The 27,074-nt window shown below is 36.3% G+C and overlaps 1 protein-coding gene across 1 annotated transcript in view; it reads left to right on the forward strand.

The window, feature by feature from the left end:
- The window catches only part of RELL1 (RELT like 1), a 23,751-nt gene extending 1,014 nt beyond the window's left edge, over positions 1-22,737 (forward strand). Inside the window, exons 2-7 of the mRNA XM_057371667.1 lie at positions 9,709-9,948; positions 11,690-11,761; positions 13,033-13,090; positions 15,676-15,915; positions 16,571-16,758; positions 20,048-22,737. Coding sequence (XP_057227650.1) covers positions 9,709-9,948; positions 11,690-11,761; positions 13,033-13,090; positions 15,676-15,915; positions 16,571-16,751 — 791 coding nt within the window. The 3' untranslated portion in view covers positions 16,752-16,758; positions 20,048-22,737. The remainder of the gene's footprint in view (positions 1-9,708; positions 9,949-11,689; positions 11,762-13,032; positions 13,091-15,675; positions 15,916-16,570; positions 16,759-20,047) is intronic.
- The last annotated feature ends 4,337 nt before the right edge of the window (positions 22,738-27,074 follow it).

Here is a 27,074-nt window from a genome sequence, read left to right on the forward strand (position 1 = left end):
CTACTGCTCGAACACTGGTAATAAAAAATGATACTCATTTGCTCTTTCAGCTTGGTCATCTGTATTACTTTTGGGTGGTATGACACCCAGAGAGGGGTTCCCCAAAGGGTCGGAGTATATCAGCTTGTTAGAGAGTAAACTTTCAGCTTAGTGGAAACAGTTAAGATGGCCATACTTACTAGCAAGCCGTAAATTGACAAATGTTTCTTGTTTCTCTGTGCTTTCTTTTGTACAYCTGGGTATTGCTTGGTGCAGGCAAGCTTGATAAGAAGGGTTTGAGATATCTACCTGCTGTTCGTTTTCTGAAGGCAAGAATGAAAGGCTTGTCATCCTGTCCATGCTTCTCTTCAGGAGAGTGGGAAGAAATAAGTACCACTAGGCATCTTGAATTTCAGATTTCTGTTGACTGGTAGCTAGTGGTAGCTGCTGTCTGAGGACCTGAGGTTTTCTATGCAAAAGTAGGAGGAGAAGAGAAATTGTGGATTTTTGTTCTCTTCTTGATCATAATCATATATATATATGTATATATATATATTAACAGTTAAAAAAATAACTTGCTCTTTGATGATTGTTAATTCAGCATATTACTACATGTTTCTCTATGTTGTGATTACTRTACCATTTACCTACTACTGGTATCTCGAAGAGACTGTAAACAGATGTTTTAGTAAACCAAAAGATGTGTATATGTAGGTTTATATGATTTTTTCCGAATGTTTATACTCAGGATTGCATTATTGAGCTTGAAGGCAGTTACGTGGGTGGAGAACTCATCGTATGCTGTGTGCATTTGTAGGATTTAATAACTATAGCAGCAATTTAGTTGTGTATTTAGGTGAATAGGATTGTACTTATGCTGGCTAAAAGTTGGCAAGTCTAGCCAGAGATACAAATGCTATGAAATTTTCTCCTGAGTTTTACAAATGCTTTCTGTACTATACAGCTATCTGCTGTATCTCTTCACATAAGCAATACACATGGTTTTGGTTAAAATTGGTTTTTGACTCCTGTAAACTAGTAAGGGTTGCTAGCTTGCATAAATTAATTGATATAATGTTCTTGATGACATTGATTTAATGCTGCTCACTAGATGCYAATTGCACTTATAAATTTGATCTGCAATATGTAATAGTACTAAAYAGCTGATGTGTCCCGGAAGGATTTTATTTCATTGTTTTTTAACAGCTATACTGGTGAAGTATGSTTTATTAAAAGTACCTGGTCGCTATTTGCAGTGTGTGTTTTATTTGAAAACTGAAATTTGAAGAAAAGTTTTCCAACAGAAATGCAAATGTGTAATTTTGCAGTAGGAGCTATGTGCTGCTCAAGTAGTGACCAAAGCACTTACACCATAAGTACTGCAATTTAGTACAGTAAACTGAGCCATAAGCTTTTTGTCTCTGTATATGTTAACACAGCATTATCACATCCTGTGCCACAGCAYAAAGAATGGACTGAATCCATTACTACCCTTTATATTTCAATTTTTCCTTTTCTCAGCAGGAGAAAAATGCTGTATATACCCTTAATTTATTTTTTTCCACATTGAATTCTAAATAATGTTAGAGGCCTTCATGATGTGATTTGACTCTCTGGGTGACTGACAAGAGGATTTGCTGGTTTGGTCTTCCCTTTTGGTTCCTAACAAGTTCTGTCTGGCTGTGTGGGAATTGCAATGCCTATTGCACTTATTTCAACACTCAAAATTGTCTAATGTCATGTGCATTTTACAGTAATAATTTTAGCTATGGATTTTTGCTGTGAGTAGGACCTATGTTACATAGCAGGTACCTCCTTTCTGAATCCCCACCCTACCCTCAGGCTTTCAGAGAAGCCAGCCTAAAACTTTTTGCAGACAATTTACTGAACATGTTGATAGGGTGTGTAACTTAGAAAAAATTGGGATTAGTGAAGAATTCATCAGGGCGGATGCTTACCTCTCAGAGTAGGAAGCTCTCTTTCCAGACCTACAGCAAAAATTGCCTACAGTCAAATTTTTCGTAGTGACTTCAGTGAGCCAGAGACTTTGTCTTTAATGTAAGGATCTTTGATGTTGCATCTTAGCAGGCTCCAGCCTGAGGTGCTGTGAAAAGCTTGATGTTTTATGGTTATGAATGCATTGTTGGGTATGAAGGATGCTGTTTGGTGTTATATTCAGGTGGGTCATGCCTGAGACTTCCTGCCTGTGTCTTACTACTGGTGTTCACGAAGTAGGTGCACTTAGAATGAGCTTTAAAGAAACGTTGCTGATCCTTTCTTGAGATCTTGAGATGCTGTTCACTTTCTTGAGATACTATTTTTGACAAATCTAATGAAAGTTTTGAGGTCTGTTYGTAACAGAAATTCTAAATCAGCCCTGCTTAATCTCTAAGGCAGTTGGCAGTGTGTTACTAGTTGTCCATATGTTCTTTCATCATGTGGCTTCCTTTTACTCATCTCACTTCCTGCTTATTTCACTTCTGGTTGTAGGTTCCGATTACTACAAGGAAGCTAGAAGTTRAGTGGAATTCACAAATGTGTTGAATGTTCTTCTTCGATGATAGGTGTTTTTCCTTTGTTATTCACTTTAAGCCTATTCCCTGAAGTACAATTTCCTTGAACAATAGACAAAGCAAGTGGTAGGTAGGCAATAGGTTTTCTTCACTTAAGATTTTTTTTATCTAAAAAAGAAATCTTTTTTAACCTGTTCTTTACTGACTTTCCTTGTTTGTCTCCTCTCTTCTGTAACTATCTCCTTGCTAGTAAGRCAGAGAAGCCCAAACATTTCCTAATTATTTTTGTGTATGTGTATTTTGGCAGTGGTATATTTTGTCTTGTGACTAAAATTGCKTGGAATTTCATCTGCTTAGTTTTGCAAAAGCAGTTTGACTGTAGTGTCCACACTAGATAACTGCTATTGAAATCAGATAACTCATAAAAAGTATTATTTAATTTAAAGTTGCATCAGACTGTTCTCGTTAAATTTACTACTGGTAAAATAATTAAAAACTTGTATTAAATAAGTACATGATTACTCTCAGAGTAAATGTTTCTGCCTACATGATTTCACTGCTAAGCACTTTAAATTAAGAATCTAAAGAAATTAAATTCAACTTTGATAATAGAAACCTCTACTACAGCTCCAGTGGAATGCTTTAWCTCTGAATAAGTTGAGTGGACCAAATAAAAGTATTCAGCTGATTTAGAACTTCATTAATTTTAAAGAAATTTCCACTACTTCGCAAATGTTGAGAGATACAAGCTGGCATTTAATTAACTTCACTAAAACTTAATTAAGTTTTTAAAGGTGAAGTTAGGTTTCTTAAATTCTTGGGAGTGAGGAATTTAGTGTGTCATTAGGAAAATGAGGTAATAAACAAGGAATTTTTCTTTTTGTGCCTGAATTAAAAAATGTAATTTAAAATGAAAGAGGTTTCACACTAAATGGTACTTAAAATGAATGCTATAAATCAAAAAGCATATCCAGGTTGAGCAGCCTGATCTAGTGAAGGAGTCCTAGCCAATGGCGGGGGGTTGCGATTACAAAGTCCTTAAGGTCCTTTCCAATCCAAGTCATTCTATGTTCCATCCACCTCTGACATCTGTCCTAGAGGTAGGAAGTGTCATTAGTGTTCAATGTAGTTCAATATGCACTTCCTCTGGAGCCAGGAGAGGATGAAGCATTAGGTATCATCATCAGGGGCCTTTTGTTTGCAGTGGGGGCTGGGGTCACAGRCTGCCTGACCTGACCATTTCTCCTTGTGGCATTGCCACAAAAAGCTTAAGCAATGTTTTGATTATGCCCTTTTAGCAGGATGTAGGTGTGCATGGTGAATCGAAGCAGAAATGATCCAGGCGCAAAAGAAAGAAAAAGAGATAAAAGGCACCAGAAAACCCCAAAAAAGGACCCAAACCCATCAWGCAAATGATATTCTGTCTAATTATTTTGAGCCTTGAGTGATTGCCCTTTTTTCTGCATATTGACGGACCGGCTCATAAATGGTGAGGAGGGTCAGAAATGGCTAAACTAATGTTGCTATTGAGGCATGTTTTCCAGCTATGCTTAGCTGAGATGTTTGAGCAGATCGTGTGGCATATCTGAATATTTCATTTGTCTTGTACTTAAATAGATTGAATATGACCATATTTAATTTCTTTCAATAWYAATTAACATTAAGGCTATTAGTAGTTTGTTTCTGTATACTGTGAGATTGATAGCTATGTTTCATTTTCATGCCTGAAAGTAGGGAATATGATTGTGTAATTTTTTAAACTTCATGGACAAGAAGATAGTGAATATATATGCACTTACTTTTAGCAGGTAGATTCCTAGAATAATCAAATTCATAACATATAAACAAAGCTTTTTGAAAGGCATGCYATAAAAGATAAATGGGCATAGTGGACAAAATCCAGAGTAACTAAATAGGATTCTTGATCAGTAGAGCAGAGAGAAGATTACATAAATGTTTATAGGCCATTTTCTGCGAATTAAACAATACAAAAACATGTGGAATGTGGTCAAAGTAATTAGCTGGATGTAGGCTGTAAYCAAAGATTATGCTTAGGTTTAATATAGGAGATTTAGAAATACAGTGTATAAGGCTGAGTTGTATAATGCTGCTATAAGAACTAAACAGTTTTGATCTTTGTTATTAAAAGGATTTGTTTTTCAAGAATCTGGGTTGTACTTTAAGCAAGACAACATTAAGTATTTCTAAAAATTTCTCGTGCTTTATGAGAAGTTTGTCCAGGGCATGTTAAAATTGCAATTTATTGAAGAATGAAATATTTTTTCATTTATCTGTTAACTGTTTTCCTCTTATATCCTGTTTCCTGAAGGTGCTATAAAATTTTCTTGAGCAATTGCTGAGGTGGAAAGACACTACCTTTGTATTTGAGCAACAATGATTAGAACTGAAAGACTTGTCTGAGGTTGACTGTCTATATATTTTACTTCCTAGGTAAGGATTAAGTAAGGGCAGGCAATATTCAACTTCAGTACTTGGCATATATTCATCTTTAAGCAAATGAATACATGGGATGTGAATTAGTAGCAATAGTGCAATTTATTATTTACAGCTTAAGCATCACTAAATGTGCTAAATATTGCTCCTAAATATTTTCATTTAGATCACATCTAAAAGTAATTTTGATGTATAAACTGGTATACAATGACTGGTGTATAAAAATGCCAGGACAGCAAAGCACTGAAACAAATCTGTTCTTTCATGAATTGACTCAAGTCAAGGAAGATTGCTATGGCCTCATTAAAACCATTGAGAAGAGTGTCATACATCACGAGAATGAGGTAAACTGTCAACAGTCTGATAAAAGCATAATGTGCCTCTGGGGAAAGGGAATAGGCAATGTGCAATGAATGATGTAGCTGTGACTTGGGATATAAAATATATTTGCCCATTTAGGTATGCAGGGCTTGGCTTTGCGTTATGTCATAATTGCTGAGGGTTTTGAGGGCAGGCTGTGTAGGGTGTTTYGTAATGAAAGCTGAGTGCTTTGCTCTGCTTATAAGGTTACGCAGCACCAAATATTTGATTCAGCTAGTTAATTTCTTCCAGGATATTTTTGGTTTGGTTTTGGTGAATTTTTATGTCTCTGAASAAAAAAATTAATTGGCATCAAGCAGTTTCTGGGCTTTGTGTAAATGAAGTATTTATATAGAAATGTTATTGATTTAATGTTTTACTAGTGATAAGCAAAATACTGTGCTGTTGTTTGTTTGTTTCTTGTTGAAATTTAATGGGAGAAATTTAATGGGAAATTTAAGGGGGAATTTTTTAATTCAAAAATTTGAATTTTTAGGCATCTAATTACAACCAAAGAAAAGTCTCATAGGCCTGTGTAAATAAACTGACATGTTGAAGTACCCAATTTAATTTAATTAATTTTAAATTTAAAAAATACTTCTGTTTTCCTTCCTAGTTCAAAAACTCTAAATTTTAACCCTATTAATAGACTAAGCTATGCTACAGAGTATTCTGTTGATAAATTATGATTTTTTTCAACATTCTTCTGTCAGGGAAAGAAGTGCCAGTATAGGTACACTTCTCCTTTTAACTTGCATAAGTTGCATATTCTTTGAGCATTTGTCTAGATTATCATCACCTGTTGACTGCAGATSAGATTTTAACTGATAAGGTTTTCTCACTGTTGTTTCACGTGTCAGTCTACAAGCAGGAGTTCCAAATCATAAACCAGGTTATGTAGGAAGAAAAGAAACAGAAAACAAGGATTCAAACCATGGTGAAGGCATTTACAGGTGGTTCCTGGCAGTTGACTCTTTTGGAGGGTGGTGATAGTGCTAAATTGTATTTATGTTTTCAGTGGCTGTGTCAAACTGATAGGGTTTCAAGTTGATGATTTAAAAATATTTAGATTATACTTTTTTTTTTTTTTTTAATAGAGTCATAGAATGCTAAGGATTGGAAGGGACCTTAAGGATGATTCTTTCCCAACCCTTCTTGTACCACCTCCCACTAGACCAGGTTGCTCAAGGCCTTATCCAACCTAGCCTTGAACACTGCCAGAGTTGCAGCATCCACAAGCTCTCTGAGTAACATGTTCCAGTACCTCACTGCCCTCGCAGTTAAAAATTTTAATAATTACGTAAATAATCCTTCTGCTTTTGTATTTTGAACATACTTTGACACTGTGGCTCCATGTTACTACAATTACTCTGGGAAACGTTGTTCTAGATGTACTTGGCTATCCTTGCTCATTATCATTTCCCCATTTAAGCATACTCAGTCGGAGATTGTCATAATAGAGGAGTTTGCCAGACCTCAGGCTATTCTGATTCAGTAAAATGACTTCTTAAAAATGGAAGACTTTTTGTGGCACTTTTTCTTAAAACATGCTCATCTCAGAAATCCACTTTAAAACTTTTTTCAGGGCTACAGACTGTAAGGAGAACAGCCAGTGGAGTAGCAGAGAGCTGAATGGGAAGGGACATCCTGAAGCCACTTTGAGGAATTACAGTGAACCACAGCTTGGAAAGCCTGAGGCATGGACCTCTAGCCATGTGATGAGGCCCCCTTTCTCCCTGGGTTTGCTGGGAATTGCCTGGTGGTTATGGTTATGGTTTTCTCCATGGTTGTGGAGAAAATAGATATTTGTTCAGGCAATGCATGCYACTCTTGCCACAAAGAAAGGCAGAAAACCTAAAAAGTTGAATTGGATAAATTTTGTGACCCTTCCCACAAAATAAYTTGATTAGCAAGTGGCTGTTGAGAGCAGGGAGGTGTTTCCTGTTCATTCTTAAAACGGAGGAAGTGCAAGAAAATCCAAAGCATCTGCCTGTTTTTCTCTTATATTTGRACATGAAAGGTGCTTCTTTATTAATACCCTTCAGAAGGCGTGATGTATACTATTTCAGTTGTGTTTCTTAGATTCTGAAATGTTGTTGTGGTTCGAGTAATGCTTCTCTGGTGTGACGGCTTTTCTCCTGCCTCGAAAGTAAATGAAGCTACTTTGGTTTGATTAAGTTGGGGACTTTGTGACTGTGCTAGCTGATGAACTATAAAAAAAATTATAAATGTTTTATTTGGTATATTAAAGCATGAATTATAAATGCTTAGAATAGAAATAAACTCCATGTAAGATCACCTTTTTCAGTTTTATGATTGTACCCTTACCCTTTCCTCTCTTTTGTTTCCTTTCAGTATAAAACATTTGCAATCTTAAAGTGTTATATTGTACATATTGTTCAATTGTCCTACTCAGGCATGAGTTAGAGCTTCATAGCTTCTAAAGGTTACATGTTGCTGCATTCTGCATACAATCTTCTTTAGGATTGATGGCCTCTTAAAAGGGAATAGCTTTCTCTTTTGRTTTTGGGATCAAACCAGACCATCTGATTTTGTCCAAAGCAAATATCCTGGGATTTTGTTTTAGCATTTATTTTCATGATCTATTCAGTAATTTGTTTGCTGTTCTTCCCATTTTTCTGCATTTCTACTGTCTTCTAGAAGACTATTCTAGTGAAATGCTTTATATATCTTTTTTTTTTCTTGTGGCTAATTGAGGTTAATAAATTTTTATTTCAAATAATTTCCATTGTTTTCATTTTGAGCAAGTCTTGTGTATTGCGTACTACTCAACTGACAATTCAAGACTGTTCTAAAAAATTCAGAAATATTTTGAAATAAAAATTTTAAAATAAAAGGTGTACTGTTTCTAGAGGAATAAAGAAAACTAGGGGAAATACCAATCTGCAAATTTTACTTTTCTTCACTGTCTGTCACCTTACCAGTATTTCTGAAATGCAGCTTAGCTATGCAACCAGTGCAGGAGATATTTGTGGAATAATGCTCTTTCTGCGAGTTTGTGGAGGTCTCCATGACTTCGTTTTTGAAAGGGAAGGATTATTATTTTAGACATTTGTGTTGTGAAAATGCCCCTTCATTTCTTCAACCGGTTTGATGAATGGAACAGTTGTGAATTGCCTTGTACGTTTTAATACAACTAAATGGAAAATACCTTGAAGTAGACTAACACTTTCTGGTTGTCATTATTTCCTGCTCCAAAAAAATTGTTTTCAGCTGGAGTGGAGGAGAAGAATAGAAGGTMGAAATGCAGGATCATTCTTGCATTTTGGGATAGTAAAGTATAAGTTTTTGTTATATGGGGTGGGGGTGTGTATAAACTCTAAGGGTTTGGGAAAATATTGAGTATGCAACATGTAATTTTGGATTTATCTGARTCATTGAACATTTTATACTTTTATATTTGATATGTGAAAAGGTACTGAGTTTTTAGTTTCTTTGTGTATATTGGACATAAAAGTGCGTTAATATTGGAACAGGTTGCCCAGAAACGTGGAGCGTTCGTCATCTAGATGGAGCTTACCTGAGMAATGTGGATCGAATCAGTGCTGCTTTTAGCAGCATTTGCCCTGAAGAATTTCAGATGTCCCTTCTAATGTTGATATTCTATACTTTTGATAGGTCAAATTACCAGTTTATAACATGGAGTGTACATCTGTGAAATTAAAAAAAGAATAGAAAACAAAAGTGCTTAATTGTGTATATAGAGTTAGTGTGTGACAATGTTTCAACTTAAATTCTTTGCAAGTAAAAAGAATTCTATTTCATGTCCTGTTTCAAGTTTAAATACAAAATGATTTCCGTATCTCAGATAAGCAAGAATGAGCCCACCTTATTTTGCCGAGCAGAGGGTAGATTCTCTTTCTTTTGAGAATTCTCATTGTCAGAAAAAAGGCTATTTCTCTCACACCTGATACTTTTTCTATGCAAGGGTCAATATTAAATCCTGTGTTTACTCTCATATTAGGGAAGGATCACATTTTATTGGTACTTTTACATGAATTTAGGATTGAAGGAATGGTATGGCATTTCCCTCACTGATGTGAACAAGGAGCAATGGTGGTGTTATTCTTCTGTGAAATATGTGAGCCGTCTATTTGAGATTCCAAACCTGTTAGGCTAGAATATTGTCAGTTCTTCTCTGTGATATTGCAGAAATATCATGCAGGCTTTTTGGATGTTAGATGTTTCTAAATGTTTGGTGAAGAGGGAATATCTGCTGTTTACGGTGTCAGTTCTCAGCCCAKAGAGTATGTGTTGTTCACGTCATCGCGGAAGGTATCTTCCATTGACACTGTGGGGATTTGGTCATGCTTGTGATTTTCTGAATGCTTTCAAGTGATTTACAGTGCATAGTGATAAATGTGTTCATTGATTTACATAGATGGAGTGGTTCCCTGGGTTTTGCCAAGCCATGGCTTACAGACAACTACTTTGACACCTAAAACGGATGGCAATGATGGCAAGGCTGAACACCTAGAGTATATTGCATTTGCTTTGGTTCCTGTTTTCTTCATCATGGGTCTCTTGGGGATCCTTATCTGCCATATCCTTAAGAAAAAAGGATATCGTTGTACAACAGAGGCTGAAGAAGTAGAAGAAGAAAAGCTTGATGAAAAAATAGGTAATGAAGTCTAAAAAATGAATTCCTATTTCTGTATATTGCAGCTACTATGAAATAATTTATTGTGAGATTTCTATCATTTCTATGGCTATATTTGACATCAAAGCAGTATTAAGAAAAATACTTTTGTTATTATATGTCATTTGGGGTTTGATGTTTGCCAGTCAAAACTCRGAGTGTTCCAGTTTCCCATGCAAGTCTGCTGACATCAAGTTAGAGCTTACAGAGGGATCAAAGCATCAGTGTATTTGTTTGCAATTCCACAGCTGGAGTCACCAGGTCRCTTTTCTGCATTCTACACGCTGTTAATAACAAAGTATTAGCGTACATAGTGCTAGCTGAGAAGTGGCAAAAAATGTCATTTAAAGCCTGAAATCTTAGTTTTATGTTTTGCAATCTTAATTTGTTCCTGTTGTGCTGTCATTCTCATCCTCCCTCTCTTTATAATACCAAGCCTTTGGACTGCATATCTTCATGCTGTTTTATGTAATGTCTGCTGCTTATAATTTTTTCTTAAAAAGACACCTTTGTTTTTATCCTAATATTTGTTTATTTGTTTTCTTGTTTTTATTGTTCCTTATTCCCATCTGTTCTTTCTTGGGGAAAAAAATAAGAGTGTTATCATGGCAGGGCACTATAGTAACCTGGTACAGCATTTGTGAAATGTAAGTAAAAACAAAAGTCACTTGTAGATAGTCTGAGCCTCTTCCTTTTTCCGAATTAATTTATTTCCATAGGTTTATAATAAGTGCAAATTACAGTGGCTGTGTGGTAAGGGTAGACCCATGTGGTGCAGTAATGATATGTCAGTGTGTTCTGAGGCATTAACGGCCTGGGGCATCTGAGCAGTGAGTGGAACTATCTGATCTGTTAGTTCACCTGAGTGGTAACAGTGAGGCCAGTGATAATGAAAGGGGGGCATCCCCTGTGTCTCTGGGTCAGGAGCTAGCTGTGCTTAAGTTACATTGCAAAGTTGCAGGTATTAAGATAAAGCATGGGTAAAGAGATGGGGTATCCCCTAATTTACTACATAGAGAAGAATTTAGAGTCTAGCCTRTCAAACTTGGCTCAACTCTATTTGTTTTTTGAAAGAAAGGGTTATAACAAATAGGGAAGGGCACAGTTTTGCCTCTTCATTGTTTTAGTTCCCCCACTGATCTTTTTCAGCCCTTGCAGGTTATTCTGGGGAAGCTTTTAATAYTGTTAATGGGTGCATTCTGTTCCAAAAATTCCTTTTTTTTTTTTTTAATTAATCAGTTGTTATGTCCTTGTTGATGTGCTGAAAATCTTAAATTGAATCCCCCTCATACTGAAAGCCAGTAATACCTGTTTTAGATTAGTGGCTTGAAACAGTTTAATGATTTCTTTTGGTTTGATTTTTTCTCCCTGTTGTTGGGATTAGAAATGCTGCTCTCATTTGTATCCTCCTTACTAGCAAGAGTAGGAATTTTGAAGTATGTTTGTGAAAATACTGAGCTGATTAAATTCTTAGCTGAATTTGCTAGAGCTGATGTATAGATGATAAAACYTGTGTTCGTAGTTTTTAGTGAATAAGGTCTTTTTAGTCCTTATTCTAAGTCTTATCTGAGCTTTCCCTCCACAATTTTGTTTTTAAATGTAGTTTCTTCTGGTGTGTGTTTGGTGTTGGATGTGACTTTTTTAGCATTATTTTGTTTTAAAATAGTTCCGTTCTTGATTCATAAGGCCAAGATACTGACAACGTATTTATTTCTTTGCACAGAAATGAATGAAACTATACATGAGAATAGTGACACTGTGGGACAAATTGTTAACTACATCATGAAAAATGAAGGTATAGTATTGTGACATTGAAGTTATCAGCCCATGTGTGTTCTATAACAAATAGGTTTTTTCAGGTAGTCTGATATATGGTATGTTCATGTGCTTTCATTTAATAACCAATTTGTTTGCTCTTTGAAGTAGCCTTCACAAGGCGATATTGGAGGACAATAGGGAAGTTTCTTGATTACTTAAAAATCGTTTTTTATGGTAAATTTGGGTCGTGCATTTCCTGATATTTGAACTGTGTAGGTATTTGGGTTTTTTTTGGTTCAACCTTTTACTTTGTGAAGTAAAAGCTCAAAGTTGCTTTCTTAGTGGCAGTGTTTAAAGCCTGTGGAAACTTTTCTGTTTTGACTAGATTAAACTGTCTGTCCTGCAGTGATTCTTGCAACTCATATCTGATGAGAGGCTGGTGCATAACTGAGACAATTAGGTATATAGCACTAATTCACTATGTGGTATCTTCATRCGTGTGCAAAATAAAGGATAAAGAGGAAGATGTGACTGAGAAAATRAAATCATAGTTAAGCACTCAATGGAATGCTTGGTTAGTTCAGAATGTATTTTCCCAATAGAGTAAATGTTTAGGAGACTGCATGTTTTTATAGGGCAAGAGTCTTCAGCCTTTTAACTTTACATTTGTATAAATCAGAGTTCTAATCATTGAACTGGCTTTGAGTTGCCTCTGAATTAAGTCCTGTGGAAAAGTGGTGGTTTTGGTTTTGCATGTGGGGTTTTTGGATTTTGTTGTTTGTGGTTTTTTTTTGTCATTTTGGTGTTTGGTTTGGTTTTTTTTGGTTTTTTTTTTTACTATTAGGGCTTTGAGCTTGTGTATTTTTCCATGAGATTGGGATTAGGTAATTAATGTGTTTTGATAAGAAGTGAGCAACTGATAAATCATGGCTGGTAATGAATTTGCATTTTGTAGGACTCACTTAAACTGATGTTTTTAATCTGAAGTTGTGTTAAATGTGTGAGGCGATTCAGGGATCTTGTTTGAGAGTTTTGTGCAGGTGGCTACATTTCATGGCTTGTATTGGGGTGGAGCTTTGAGTACAATATTTTAGCAATTTTAGTAGCAATTTTAGTAGCTCATTTAAGACTTCCCATAGAATTATATTAACTTTTTTTTCTTCAGTTTTCTCTTATGCCATTTTGGAGATATACATATTGCAGTCATCTTTCTTGTAGATGAAATATCTTTGAGGAACTTTTTGGTTTTGTTTTTTTCTAAAGTCAGAGCCATTCACTTTTGAAGAGTTCTGTTTATTTTCATTGCAGCAAATGCTGATGTGTTAAAGGCCATGGTAGCAGATAGCAGTGTCTTTGAACCTGAAAGGTAATTACTCTTCATTTTAATGCATGTTTCCTGAYGCAACTAAAAACATACCCTTTCAATTGATTTTGTTGCCTTCACACTTTTGAGACCTCATCGCTTGCTTGAGCTACCAGCTAAGAGGATAATGCTTTGATTTTCTGTTGTGTCTGAGTCCTTAAATTTTAACATATACCCTGGGTTAGTGATTGGCTCTTCTGGTTATGTGTTCTAGGTGCATGATACAGTTTTACTGCATTTTGGGCTAAAGATTTACGGAAGCTGCAGATATTGGTTTACTTTGGTATGAAGTTAYGTACAAGGTGGCTTAGTCCAAAGCTACTCTGACTTCAAAGAAGAGAAATARCACTCATTCAATTTGTACAGATGCTAGCTTATAACAGGCTCTCATTCTGTGTCCTTTTCGTTTGCTTTTCTCTTTATAATTGTGGCAATAGGCATTGTTTGACTTATCTCTTACTTTTTTTCACTGCACAGCTGTTTAGATAATTATGTAGAGAAAGCAACTCTTTCTTACAGATGCACTGTATGTATAAAAGAACTTGTRCATGCATCATATGTGTAAAGGTGCTTGTATCTGTATATGAGTACTTTTAGCTGTATTTATACTACTCTAAATATTCTTCATATGTAATCCTGTGTTCATATTCAATGCAGAGATGGAAGTTCAAGTACTATTKTGTCACTATAAAAGTAGTAGGAGTATATAGTTTAGCAAAACAATGAGTTGCATATCCCACCATTAAATGTCTGTTCTAATGGTGAGAGGCTTAGTTATTGAAAAAATCCCTGAATTTCCAAAGGGATTTCTTCTCAAGTGTAGATATTTTTAAACTTCTGTGATACTGTAGAAAAAATACAATTTTTTGCATAGGCATGTGTAATGTTATCTTAGGAGTTTTAGGCTATAGTTTTAGTGATGAATTAAAATATGAAAAGTAAGGAGTAGGGAAAAATGATTRCTCTTACAGAATTTGACAGATACTCCTGAAGCTTTTGTAATTACGTAGAAATCCACTGTATTTCTTTGCAATTTCAGCACACTGTGAAACTTCCTAATTATAGCAATAGTAATGGCTGGGTAAAATCTATGCTTCTCTCATTTGAAGCTATTAGTTCTGTCTTTGCTTCAGATACTGAATAACTTGTATTTCCCCTAGTAGCATTTTCTTGTTTATTTGAGGACCATTAAATATCTCCTGTCAATATTTTTATTTTGAAAATAAGCATCCAAGTAACTCCAGTCTTCTCTGACATGTTTTACTTTAATTGTTCTTTCTGTTCCCCTTTGGAGTCAATTTAGTTTGTTAGTATTTTTCTTGRAATAACATTTCTAAAGCTGCGTGGTAGGATCAGATGTGGTATGATTAATGCTGAGTAATGTAAATTTAGGTTCACAGGTTATACTTCTGTTATTTCCACTATTATGTTTGTCCTTCTTAAGCAAGAACATTGTTAATGATTCATGGTCAGATCATGATCCTCTTTTTCTGAAGAATGATCATCTGTCTAGTTGCTTTTTGATCTATGTTTGTGTAAAGGTTTTCTGCTGAAACACTGACAATTTGTGTTGTCCTTACAGCAATACGTCCAGTATTTTTAGTTAAATTTGTGTATGTATGAATGTTTTTCACATGCATGTTCTTCTCTCATTCTAATTTATCTTGTCCTCTACAGTTACTATTGGTGACCCAAAGTCTATGGGTACTTTAGCTATTCTTCTGTTCTATTATGCAGTGAGCTATTTGAAACACTGAATATCATCAGGACCAAAACCCCCACATTTAGTATGTCTTTTCAGTCATAGCAACTACAGATACATTAGTTTCTGTATGTGTTTTTAATTTTTTTGTTACAAGGYGTTCTGCCTTACTCTACAGTTATTTCACCTTTCATAAGCTCTGGCCTGCTGTAGGGGAATGTGTTACAAGACAGTGCCAAAATTGATGCTAAAGTCCAAAAAAAAGTACATCACATTTCTGTCTGTGCTATATTTTCCTGTTTTAGAAGAAAATTAGAGTGATTTCATTAGATATTCTCAAATGCCTTTTGGAGGTTGTACTGCTTTTTCTTTCTTTCTAGGTACTTTTTTTTTTTTTTTTTTTCCCTGAAACTGAATGATCTGTTGTTCCTCTTGTCATTGTGGAAGACATTTTAGTTTTGCCTCCTTTCAATATTGTAGGACTGTGTTGTTCTTCTGTGTGTTCCTTGAGATACTGTAACAATTTGAAATACTTTCCATGGTTCTCCAAGGTAGTATTTTGCTGAGTGTAATCAGCTTAATTAAATGTCCTCATCTGTAAAAGTTTGTGTAACCTGTTCTCTTCTATTTGAGCCTGATTTTTTCTGCTCTTCATTTCCTGGTCTTTTGTGTTAGTTACCTTAACCACATGACCACAACAGAATTAATTTCTGCAAAAATATGCTGTCAGAAGGAACCATAAGATGGACATCCTCACAAATAAATGTTCCCTGTAAAAACTAGCTATTCACTAGACATCGCTGAAGGTTGGATGTCATCCTTTTTCTTTTCAATAAACAGTATTTTATAGTAATCATTAAATTTTATTTATTTCTTTTTCCTACAGCCCTTTATCTCCTACCTCTCCTGAGAGTCCAGGGAGTCCAGGGACTCCTTTGTCACCAGGTGTTGTTCCATTCAGACACAGCTGCAAAGCCCATCATTTCCATACTGTTGGAGGAGTGGTAGAAAAGGATGTTTGTACTCGTTGCAGTCACAAACGATGGCACCTTATAAAGCCAGCTCAAAAATCTAAAGAGAATAGAAGAAGTCGGATTGGAGAAGTTACAGTACTTTCTGTGGGAAGGTAAGGCTTAGATCATTTTGTTGAATATTTCTCTTAGGAATGCTACAGTGGCCTGTGTTGGATCAGACTCTACTCGGTTTGTAAGATCAGTGATTTTAAAATTTTTTCTTGTAACTCTGTTACTATTAGATTGAATTTATTTCTGGAAGAAGTAAATGTGTTTGTTTTTTAAGTACTATGTAAAAAGATGGTGTTTTACTTTGASTATAAATTTAAGGCTATTCCTCTATTGGTACAGACTGAAAGGAAACAAGAATTGCACACCAGTAAATTTCTCTGTTTCTGAATTTGGTATTTCTTTAGTAAGTGTGAGCTTACAACTTCATTCTCTTTGGTATTTTTAATTCCTACCTTATGTTGTAGTTGTCTTTGAAAATTACTATTCTAAGAAGTGGTATGCAGTCTGTTGATTCTGCTTCAAAAGCACAATTCCTGAGAAAGTGTGATTCAGCAGTACTGAGTACTACAGATACCTGTAGGAAATAGGACAGAGGATGCTCTGAAGTGAAGCATGATATAGGGGGTCCATATAGGTGTCTGCTCTGACATCCTGTTCTTGGGATGTTCTGGAAATTTGTTCCTACCCATGCAATTGGTCCTGARAATGACTTAATCTTTGGGGAAATACAAGTGAACTTTCTTTTGCTCACCTCAGATTTCGAGTCACAAAAGTGGATCACAAGTCAAACTCCAAAGAACGGAAAAGCTTGATGTCTGTTACTGGTGTGGAGGGCGTCAACGGTGAGATGCCTGCCACGCCTGTGAAACAGGAAGTGAGCGAAGCGACTGCCACACCTGTGAAACAGGAGAGGCAAGAGAGGAGAAGCTCAGAGTAAACTGCAGGTATCAAACAGTTGAACGTTTGGAACTCATACTGAAAGCATTATGTTAGAAATACATGAAAATAATCAGTGAATTTGAAAATGTGTCCGTTCTGTGTGAAAACTTTTTTCAGTTTCAAAATTTTCTGCACAAGTCTGCAAAACTTTCATTTGATCACTAAGTTAATGATAAATTAATAAAGGCTTTTTTATCCAACAGATTCTTATCTAATTGTTTATTCAGACTTTGTAATAAGAGTAAGTGTTGAAATAAAAACTTCTTCGTGGATGTTGCTCAGTAGTCCAAGATTTGGCAATAAACARTGGCTCAGATTTAGTGGCAATGTGCTTACTGCCTGAAACAAACAAGTTCTAGTGACATTTGTATCACTGGAATGTCGAATAACTGCAGCTGCTTCCTTATGCTTTCTGCTTTGTAATACATGCTTGCATAAGATGATTGCTTACTAGATACTTCTCTGATAGATCTGTGGAGCTTTGACTAATAGCAATGGAGACACATGAGCTGATGGTTTCACAGGGATCTAACTAAGCCATGCGGTTGGGATTTTCTTGTGAGTCATTAAACTTCAGTGAATTGCTTCAGTTGCTCTATTGAGCATGTGAAAAAGATGTCTAGCATGGCTTTGATATTCAACCCTCACTGTGTTTTTGTTGTTTATTTTAACAGTTTAGAATGTTGATGGAAAAAAAAACCCTGGAAATTAATATGGTTTGCCTCTATTTGATGGCATGCTATCTATCTGATGCATAATGTGAAGGGGGAGGGTGATTTTAGATAAATGTGATTCAAAATTTGGGTTTGACGCTCGAGGAACAGAGGTTGTGGGGTGACATAGCAAACGTTCTGGACTTGAAGAGAGTGAGCAAAGTGCATAGGGCTCTCTGTATGCTGAGGGGGTAAAATACATTGTGTCAAACTACTGATAACTTCAAACGGAAGAGGGAAATGCGCAAGACGAAGTTGGGTCTGTTTAAAAAAGCAGCAAGATYCAAATGCCCTCAAGTATTTTGAGGTTAAAGTAGAGAGCTAGTATGCAGTAGGATRCTTCCTCCCAACGCTTACTGGCAGCGCAGGTTTGACTGTTGAACTAAGCAGTGTGTATTTGTCTGGCCTCTATGCTTCATCACTATGTATGTCACTAAACTATACCCAGGTTTTTTTGAACCGTTGCTCTAGGGGAAGGCACTTGGAGATATGGTACACTTCCAAATATTGAAAACGTTATGGAGGGTCATTAAGTAAATTGATTTTTTTTTCTCTCAATTGATAAGACTAAATTGCAAGGAGGTGGAGTTCAGGTTTCAAAAATTAGGAAATTGCAATAAGCTGTTGCATCTTTATTGCTGGACATKTATAAGACCAGGCTGGAGAAATGCTTGTCTATGCCAGTGTTGTGCTTTTTGTTCTGTAGCACATTTTGGCACATCACAGCTGCCTAGTGGCTGCTGTTTCATTATTGCAGTGGAATCTGTGAAGGATATACAGATGTCAATGAAAAGCAAACTGTACTCTTATTTTCTGCTTCAGAATAATGTCCTTGTGCTCAGGATTTTTTTTATGTTGGTGTGGTTCCTTTTTTATTTCTTCCTTTTTAAAAGATCAATATGAATGAAATGCAATAGGAGATAACTTGTTCCTTCACTGAATTGGCCTTTCCATGCCCCAGTAATTGTTTTGTTACTCCTGTGACTATTTTTATTTCTTTTCTATATCTCTGGTGGGAGGATYATCAGATTGTTTGTAACATAATTCTTTTTCTACTCCAAGTCAGGATATTTATCTTCTCTTTAAGCATTAGAAATAGAAAGAATAGGGCATATATGAAAATAAATTCCAGTGCACTTCTATGAAAAAACCCCAACATTTTGAAACCAYTCAGCATGTTTTATAATCCAGCTTTCTCTCTAGTTTGCTCTTTCCTCTCCTAAATAGGAAAACTGTTCCCTATAATTACCTTAGAAGTTCTAGAAATTTAAGCCATTACTACTTTAATTTAAAAATAAGCTGTTCTCTAGAGAAGTATGATAGTAAAGCTATAAAAGAATTGTCCATCTGTGTTAGCTTTTTATTGTAGAACCTCCCTTATGATTAAAGTTTTGCCCCTTCTGAAAACAAATGTTCTAATAGCAGAGAAATGGCTCAGCAGAATCTTTTATTGGTCTCTCCAGTCCAACAGAGCTATTTTGTAAATCATCTGGGAAACTAGCCAGGTCTGTTGGATGTGCACGACAAAAAATAAACAGATYTTGCTTGAAAAGGGTATGATACTGTTCCCTGGCCTGGTTCTAGGGCAGTTTTTGTCTACTGTCATGAGAAGCTGTTCACATGTAAAGAGGTAGTAGTTAGACCTTTACTTCAATTATTTATTTCAGGCTTGTAATAAATTATTGTAGCCCAAATTACTGAAACTGAGTAKATAAACAGCATTTAAGACTTTTGTGCCTCCAGTCAATACATTTCTGATTAAAAGATTATAGTTTGGGGGTATTTRACTCAGCTGTTCAGATGCAGAGAAAGAAGGCAGACAGAAATGAGTATTTAATTGCTTCCAGAAATGTTTTTTTCTGTCGTTCAGGGGCAGTAGATTTATGCTTCATGGTTGACTTTAACCACTGTTACTTAGAGTTCATGTATGAGGTGGAATTCCTGAAWTGGGCAGTACCTGAATGGATTAGTATTGCTGATTGCCTGTATCCCTTGCTACTCTCAAGTCCAGGGTTTTTTTTCCCTAAACTGACATGTTCTGAAGTGACCTCTACAGTGTTTTGGCTTATCTAGTGTCTTGCTGGTTGCGTCATTTGAAGTTGTAGCATGTCTTCTCCATGTCCTCAAGTTCCACGCTCTCAGCAGACTCCATTTCATCAATTAATTTTTTTTGGAATATGCTTAGTGCCACATAAGAAGAGTAGTAGATACACAGCTGACAATTGAAGTCAAAACTTTGAGTTAAGCTCTTGCACATCCTTTTTAAGACAGTGGGTAAACAAAAACTGGTACTGGTACACTGAAGCTATGTAACATTTTCCATTCCTAGTGCTTTGCACTGTGGTGTGATTTGTCAGTTTGTCCATGTGTTTGTCCATGCATTTCAAGAGTACTAGCTCAATTTTTAGTTCCTCTTTAGAATTTCACATGCTAAACTGGGAATGCATGGCAACTATGTCATGTAATTGTGGCTTGTTTTTTTCCATTTCAGAGCACCTGCTAACTTTTTAAYTGGTGTGTCCATCCTAAAACTAATTTTGCTGTTTAGGTTTGTTTTTAGAATTGTTTTCTTCTCTTACAGGTGGAGCTATTAGAAGTTTGTCTGCCAGCACTTCGGAGAAAACTGAAAACTCCCAAGAGATGCATACTATTTAAGGAAATGTATTTATGGCAATGTAGCATTTTACAAGTTCTGTGATGTCATTCCTGCAAGGTTAAACACTTAATAGTTTTTGACCAGTCAAATAGTAAGATTTAGACACTTAAATACTGTTGAGCTGTGTGGACATCAAAACAAATGGCTTCATCTTGRACAGAAAACATACATGCAAGGTTTTGGACAGGAAGGTAAAAGCCTTATCAAGTCTTAAACTTTCTTTGTACTTAGACAAACATTTCTAATGAGCATATTAAGAGTAACGCAATTACCTCATGGATAAACTGCATTCAATCYAGTGGTCCATCAGGATTTTTATTTTCCTTTTCCTCCCACTCCAGAATTGACAAGTGATTGCTGAAGATAAAAGCCAGCCTTTCAAAGATGAAAATATTCTTTTAATCTAGCTGCTCATAGCCAAGTAAAACATACAAGGAAATCATTGTCAGCCAAATCTGCATGTGTGCCTTCAGTACATAAGCCCTCAAACTCTGTGCAGGGTACTTCACAGCAGAGACTGTTCAGTTATGTGCAGATGTTAAATTAAATTGTTCCCCTGACCTGAACCTCTCCCTTACTACTTAACGTAGGCTGAAGAGCATCTTTTCCTATGCTTTTGGATGAGCTCTTGGTGCAGTTACTTTCCTCAAGGCCATTTATTCTCCTGTTTTCTTGTAACTGCTCACTCATATTTGAAGAGTGCCTAATAGTTTTGCTTTCCTTTTTTTTGTTCTTGCCCACAGGTTCCTTATTAAGCTAAGGCAGCATATTTCAAACCTTAGATAAGGATATGGAATATTTGGCATTWAAAAAATTGTGGAGTATATACTAAAGTGCTTCAGAGTGGCTTTATTTGACTGAGGGTAGCTGTATTTACTGGCACCAAAATCTTAAGCCAGTGTTACTCCCTTCRTATTTTAAATGTGACTTACTGCTAAAATTACCATGGTATTATCATGTTAATTCTTTGATTCTTTCTTTGTATCTACATATAATTTGTTCTGAGTGCYTAAGAATATAAGCTCTAATGCAATGCATTTTCATAGAGATTGCACTATATTCTGAGGACTATAACTTAATCTGCTTTATGAACTCGATGAAAATCAGTGTATGTTTTTGAAATGAATTTATTTTAAATTAATGCCTTCAATCTTTTTAATACAACTCTTCTAAATTGTGTTTCTCCTTCATATCTGAGGATTGTGTTTCTTCCTCAATTTATGCAGTGTTAACAATCAGCATGTACAAAGTTACTCTTCTTGCTTGTGTACTCCCATGTCTTGTCAGAAACGGCWAGTTTTTGCATTCTTGCTGAAAGTATGTGCTGCTGATGGTCTTCCTTATGTGTATATCCACAAGATACTGACTGGATCTGTCAATGTGTACTTTTCAGCAATGCTACGTTTGCCAAAAAACCCACCACTACTCAYCCAAACTTTGAAAATAATAAATGTTTTATTGTTCTTTTTAAAATGGGTATTTTTAGAGATAATTGTCTGTCCTTGAGAACCCAAAATAACTGTTTGGCTGCGACTGGAACTTCAGTGTTTAGCATCCCCGCTTCCATCAATTTAAACTCAGCTTGTGAAATCTCTTCAATATTTAAGTGCAACATAAACACCAACCTCATTGTACAGGCATGCATGGAGCTTCACATGATTATTTGTGTGAAGAATATTTGTAGAAGATTTAAYTGGCATTGGTTGTAGTAATTAGCTTTCAGTTTCTGAGAGATTCGTAGCTGTGAGTATGAAATGTTACCARAAAAAGGAGGCATTGGGTGAAACAGTGGTTTCAAATCATTTTCAGGAAGAAGATACAGTTACAGACTGTTCCCAAAGCTTTTTCTGAAAAAGGGGCAGTTTCTCTTGATATCATATTTTGATATGTGATGGGTTAGTACTGTGAATAAATTTGTCAAAAGGATGGAAGAAATTTGAAACAGCAGTATGTATTTTTTTACTTATTTTAATAGTACTTTCTATTTTGATTCCATTGAAAATATGTAAAGTAAAAAGGGTGGAAGGATGTTGGATATGTAAAACATTGTTTACCTGTATAAAGTAATGATGTAAGGTATTACAAGATCTGATATGTGCAAGAATTGAATTAATGTATTTCTGCCTAAGTAAGAGATGATTTAGAAACTGTGCCTATTTTATTACCTTTAACACTACACTGCTATTTTGTAGGGGTATGGATATTGCCATATTAGTCTGCTTTTCTTAAATTTGCATATCAAAWGTATTTTTAACAAAATAGTTTATATGCAACTTTTATACTACCAAGGAGTAAATAAAAAACATTGATTCTTAAGCTTGCCTATGACTTCCTTGAGTTTGCACCCATTGAGTGAAATTTAATTTTTGTGCAATCATTCTGCCTCTTTAAGTTTTTGTTTATGGAGGTAGTTAGAAGGTTAGGTTATAGTGTGATGTATTTCAGAGCAATTTTATTTTCTTCAGAAAAGACAATTGCAAATATTAGTTTCATATTTAAATGGAAAAGATGGTGTTCTGTGCTTTAACCCAAGCTGGTATCTTTGATTAAAAGTACCAATACTTTAAAGTTTTTATTATATTTGACATRGAGCTTTTAAAAAATACTCAACATTATTCTTATTTTTTTTCACAAGATAGGGAACAAAAAATCACAAATGACAGGAAGCTCTTTGCAGTTATTTCCTCTCAGTCTGTGTCCGTCTGTGATAGTACAATGCCTAATTTGTTACATTATGTTCTCACAGATGACTGTGATCTGTAAATGGCATTAAACATGGGTTTTGCTGTATGAATGGTGTGAAGGATCCTTGAAGCAAGTTGTTGTGGCTATCTGTGAGATGGGATTATCAGTGTACCATTCCTGTTTGCAGGTTTGGGGTTTTTTATTATTATTTCAGTGTTCCTAACAGCAGTACCACATAGGGTCTGTTTTGAGCTCTTGTGTCTGAATTTCAGAAGTTGATATACAGCTGTGGTTTATATTCAGAATATTAAAAAAAAAATAAAAAATCCTTCCAGGCCTTACTTTTCAAACAGAATTGAGACGCTGCTGCTGCTGAAGCTTCTGGAAATTCAACACACTATGTAATTCTCATTTTCAGGGATTTTTCTTTTTTTTCTTTTTTTCTTCTGTGTAAGAATTCTGTGTAATATGTAGTTTTCATTAGATAATATGTCTGTCTATTAAAATACTAGAGGATTGCTGTAATAAAGTTTGAGAAATTCTGTTATAATTGGGCTGACATAGGCAAGTCCTCAAAAGAAACACAAAGAATGGTGGTTTTTTTTAATAGTACTCTGTTACTTCTACCCAATGCAGACACTTCAATTTTTAGTAAAGCATTATTCCAAAATTCAGGATCTTACCTCATGCTGCTGTAGCAAAACAGTCTAGACAGCTACTTCTATGTTTAATAAAATCTCATTTTACTAGTAAAGAACACAGAGCCCAYGTGCAATGTATTTTTGAAATATGGTAAGGATTAAAGCATTTCTTTTGCTTCTGAATCTCTTTATAAAACATTCTCAATTGAAAAGCAWGACATTTCTCATTGCCATTTTCTTTCTAAACTATTTGCCTGTTCTTCACACACAGARAAACAAAATGGGTACCTTATATAGTCAGTGTACTTGCAAGTGTGTTGTGTGTCACTTGTTGAAAGTGTTATTTCAGCCAGCTGGTCTCGTTTTAGGGGAATGCTAAAGTGCAAGTGGTTTTTTTGTGTACTGAAGTCTGCGGGTAGATCTTGCAGCTGTCTGCAGAAATGACCCCAGACTCCAATCTTACTGAAGAGTGAGTGCATACAACCCAGAGTGGGGAGCTCTTGASGCTGCTGGAGTGATGGGGCTGCTTGTGGGGCTGTGTAGCAGAGCTGAACTGAAAGACACAAAAGAGGGAAATGGTGACTAAGAGCATGATTGGAAATGGCAGGAGAAAAGGGTGCCACTTAAATTTGTTTTCTGGTTTTTTTTTTTTTTTCTCCCTACAAATGAATTGAGCTTGTACTTACTGCATACTAATACAAAATCATGTGCCTTAAAAAGAGCCTTTTTATGAGATTAGTCCTGTCTGAAAGATGGGAGGACATATGGTCTGTTCTGGTATGGTAATGCTGAAAGTGCCTACTGGGTATGAATTTGAGACTGTCTCTCCTAAGGAATTAAGTTTCRTAGATGTTTAGTGGTTATTGAGGACTCCCACCTGTGCCCTGTAGTTTGAAGCATGAATCGATTTGTATGTATTAATTTAGGGTTTCTGTGCACTTTYGGCTTGTTCTTTCCTTTTCCCTGCTAAGTGAGTAATGCTGCTGCTAATGAGTAAACAAGAAAAGAGTGGTTAAGCCTTGGCTATCTAATATTAATGAGCAGCATATAAGACTTGGACAGATAAAGATGGGTTAGATTTAATTTTTTTCTCAGTGTTTTGGGAAATCTTTTATGTTGGGATTTTGTTTGAGGGAGGTTTGAGGGAGGTTAGGCTTGAAATACTGTCTTCAATTTACACTTGTTAATTTTTAAAAAAAAAAATTAAACTTCTAATTTTTTTTTTTTTTCTGGTGGTAGAGGGCCTACACTAAGGTACTGCTGGTCTGTTCACTAAAGCTGTCATTTAATGATATCTCTTGTTCTGGATGCTCCCTTTCCAGCTACCATCGCACAGATCTGGAAGGCACCCTGTCAGCCTTGGAGCTGCCTTCCTGGCAGGTGAAGGYCATCTGCTGAGGTAAAACTAATAAAAGGAGATGGGAAGCTGGACCAAGATAAGGAAAAGGAAGCTGGACAGTTTGGGAAAGTAGGAGTCTGTTCATCTAACTCTGAGAAAAGGTAGGAGAGATGCCAGGCCTGTAGTGCTGGAAGCAAAGAGGTTGGCAGAAGCCTTCGAAGAGTCACAGTGGCAAGGTTGGAAAGYTCTGTGCTGTAAGTCAGCAACCTCCAAATTGTCTGTGGCTCCCAAATTATGTGGAAGAAAAGAGTGGGTTGGTGGAATATTTTGCTACTAAGTTTATTTAAGTGAAGCCAAGTTCCCTGTGACAGGGACTTTGTGCAGAGCCGGTTCCGTGTGTCAGGCCCTGTGTGGGTCTGTGTCGCTCTCCAGCCGAGTAGGCCGCGGCAGCCTCTGGTGCTATAGAGATGCAATAACACAGCTGCAGCTACAATACAAAGGAGCATATACTAGCAAACACATTTTTCTACCAATGTGACCCCTTAGTTTTATACATACAACCCCTCCAATGCCCCCTTGCCTTGTTAGCTGTCGTTTCCTTGCCTGTTTGCAGTCAGCCATCGCAGTCGTGTCTCTTCGGGGCTGCAGAGTTGTTAGATTGCAGCAGGGGCAGACGGACACACTCGAGCTGACACTGCACCATTGTGCTGGTGGTGTTGAAATGGTGCTGGGCCATAGAGAGTGTTGGATTCAGTACACTTTTCATAGCTGTCAGCATGTAGCGGAAGAGCAAGAGCAAAACAATTAACAAACCTAGCTGGTACCTGATGCAGACGGGCAGGTTCCGAGAGGAATGCCTGGGGAGGGGCAGGTTCAGAGAAAAGACAGCAATGGGAATGTGAAAGACCTGGGAAATGGACTGAAAAAGAGTAGTGACAGGGGCAGAAGTAATTTGAGACAAACTGTTGTCTCTGAGCTGTTCTGAAAAATTGACCATTGCTTCATGGGTGTCATTAGATATTCAGCTAAATACCCAGGTAATTATATGGTTTGGTTTTCACATTGAATAAGGTAGTATTTTGAAATTACTATTAAAACAGTATTTAACCACTAGCCTTCAATATTGATTTACAGTAAAAATAATTATCCAATAAAAGCAGTAATCTTAGGAGAGCCTTAAAATAACATACCTATGYTTCCCAAATTTGATTTTCAAAGGACTTCACACACATATATGCATAGAGGGACAGGAATGCAATGTAAGCCGGTTTTGTGTAGAGGAGCTGAATTACATAYTTGCTAGCAGCAGAGGGAGCTATGAAGCTTTTATTGATAATTTGGAAAGGTCGGAGTAGGTCAGTGTAAAAAAAATTAAACAAAGGAATTTAAAAAACTCCCAATTTAATGGGAGATCTGAGGTGCCTCATGTGTCTAGGGCAGAGCTGTGGCTAGTCAGGACCAGCAGCTCAGCCCCTCTCCTGCCTTGCAGTGGCCTGGAAGTAGCTGCTGCAGTTATTAAAGAAACAATGTATAAACTTCTCTCTGAGCCAAGTTTTTAATCAAAGCAATGAGGAAGAACAGGATCTGTGTCTCGTACGTCAAAACAATAGCAGCGTGCATCGCCTGGTAATTAACACTCATGCATGAATCTGGAAAAATAATTCCCAGTCAGGGTGGAGTATGCATATTCTTTTGTAAGGCTTTTGATAATTTGTCTTGATTTTGATTAATGCTGGATCTCTAGTATGGCTGGGTTTTTTTTGCAGATGCTAATTGGATGACGTGCATAAGCTACATAAAGAGCAGATTAATAAGTAAAAGGTAASCAAAATCAGAGTGGCTAAGTATGATGTCACTTTTAACTACCAAACTGAAACTGTGACTTAAAAATCTGTAATATTTCATCTGTTCTGGAGATTGGTTCTGGGGAAACTTGTACCACTTTTGGCCACAAAAAAATCTATTTATGTAGTGCATCTTTTACTGATGTCATGGTTCAACCCAGGAAGCTGCTTGCTCTCTCCTGCTCTGATGAGACTGGAGAGAGAATTGCAAGAGTAAATGCTGGAAAACTCGTGGGTTGAGATGATGACAGTCTAATAGGGAAAGCAGAAGCCATGCACACAAGCAAAGCAAGGCAAGGAATTAATTCACTGCTTCCCGTGGCAGGCAGGTGTTCAGCCATCTCCAGGAGGGTGGGCCCCCCTTGTGTGTAACAGTGACTTGGGGAGACAAACACCATCACCCCAAACATCTCCCCAGTGGGCACAATGTTCTATGGTGTGGA

The sequence above is a fragment of the Malurus melanocephalus genome, unplaced genomic scaffold (genome assembly GCF_030028575.1).
Source record: "Malurus melanocephalus ecotype Western Australia unplaced genomic scaffold, MMel_1.1 scaffold_151, whole genome shotgun sequence".
Lineage (NCBI taxonomy): Eukaryota > Metazoa > Chordata > Aves > Passeriformes > Maluridae > Malurus > Malurus melanocephalus.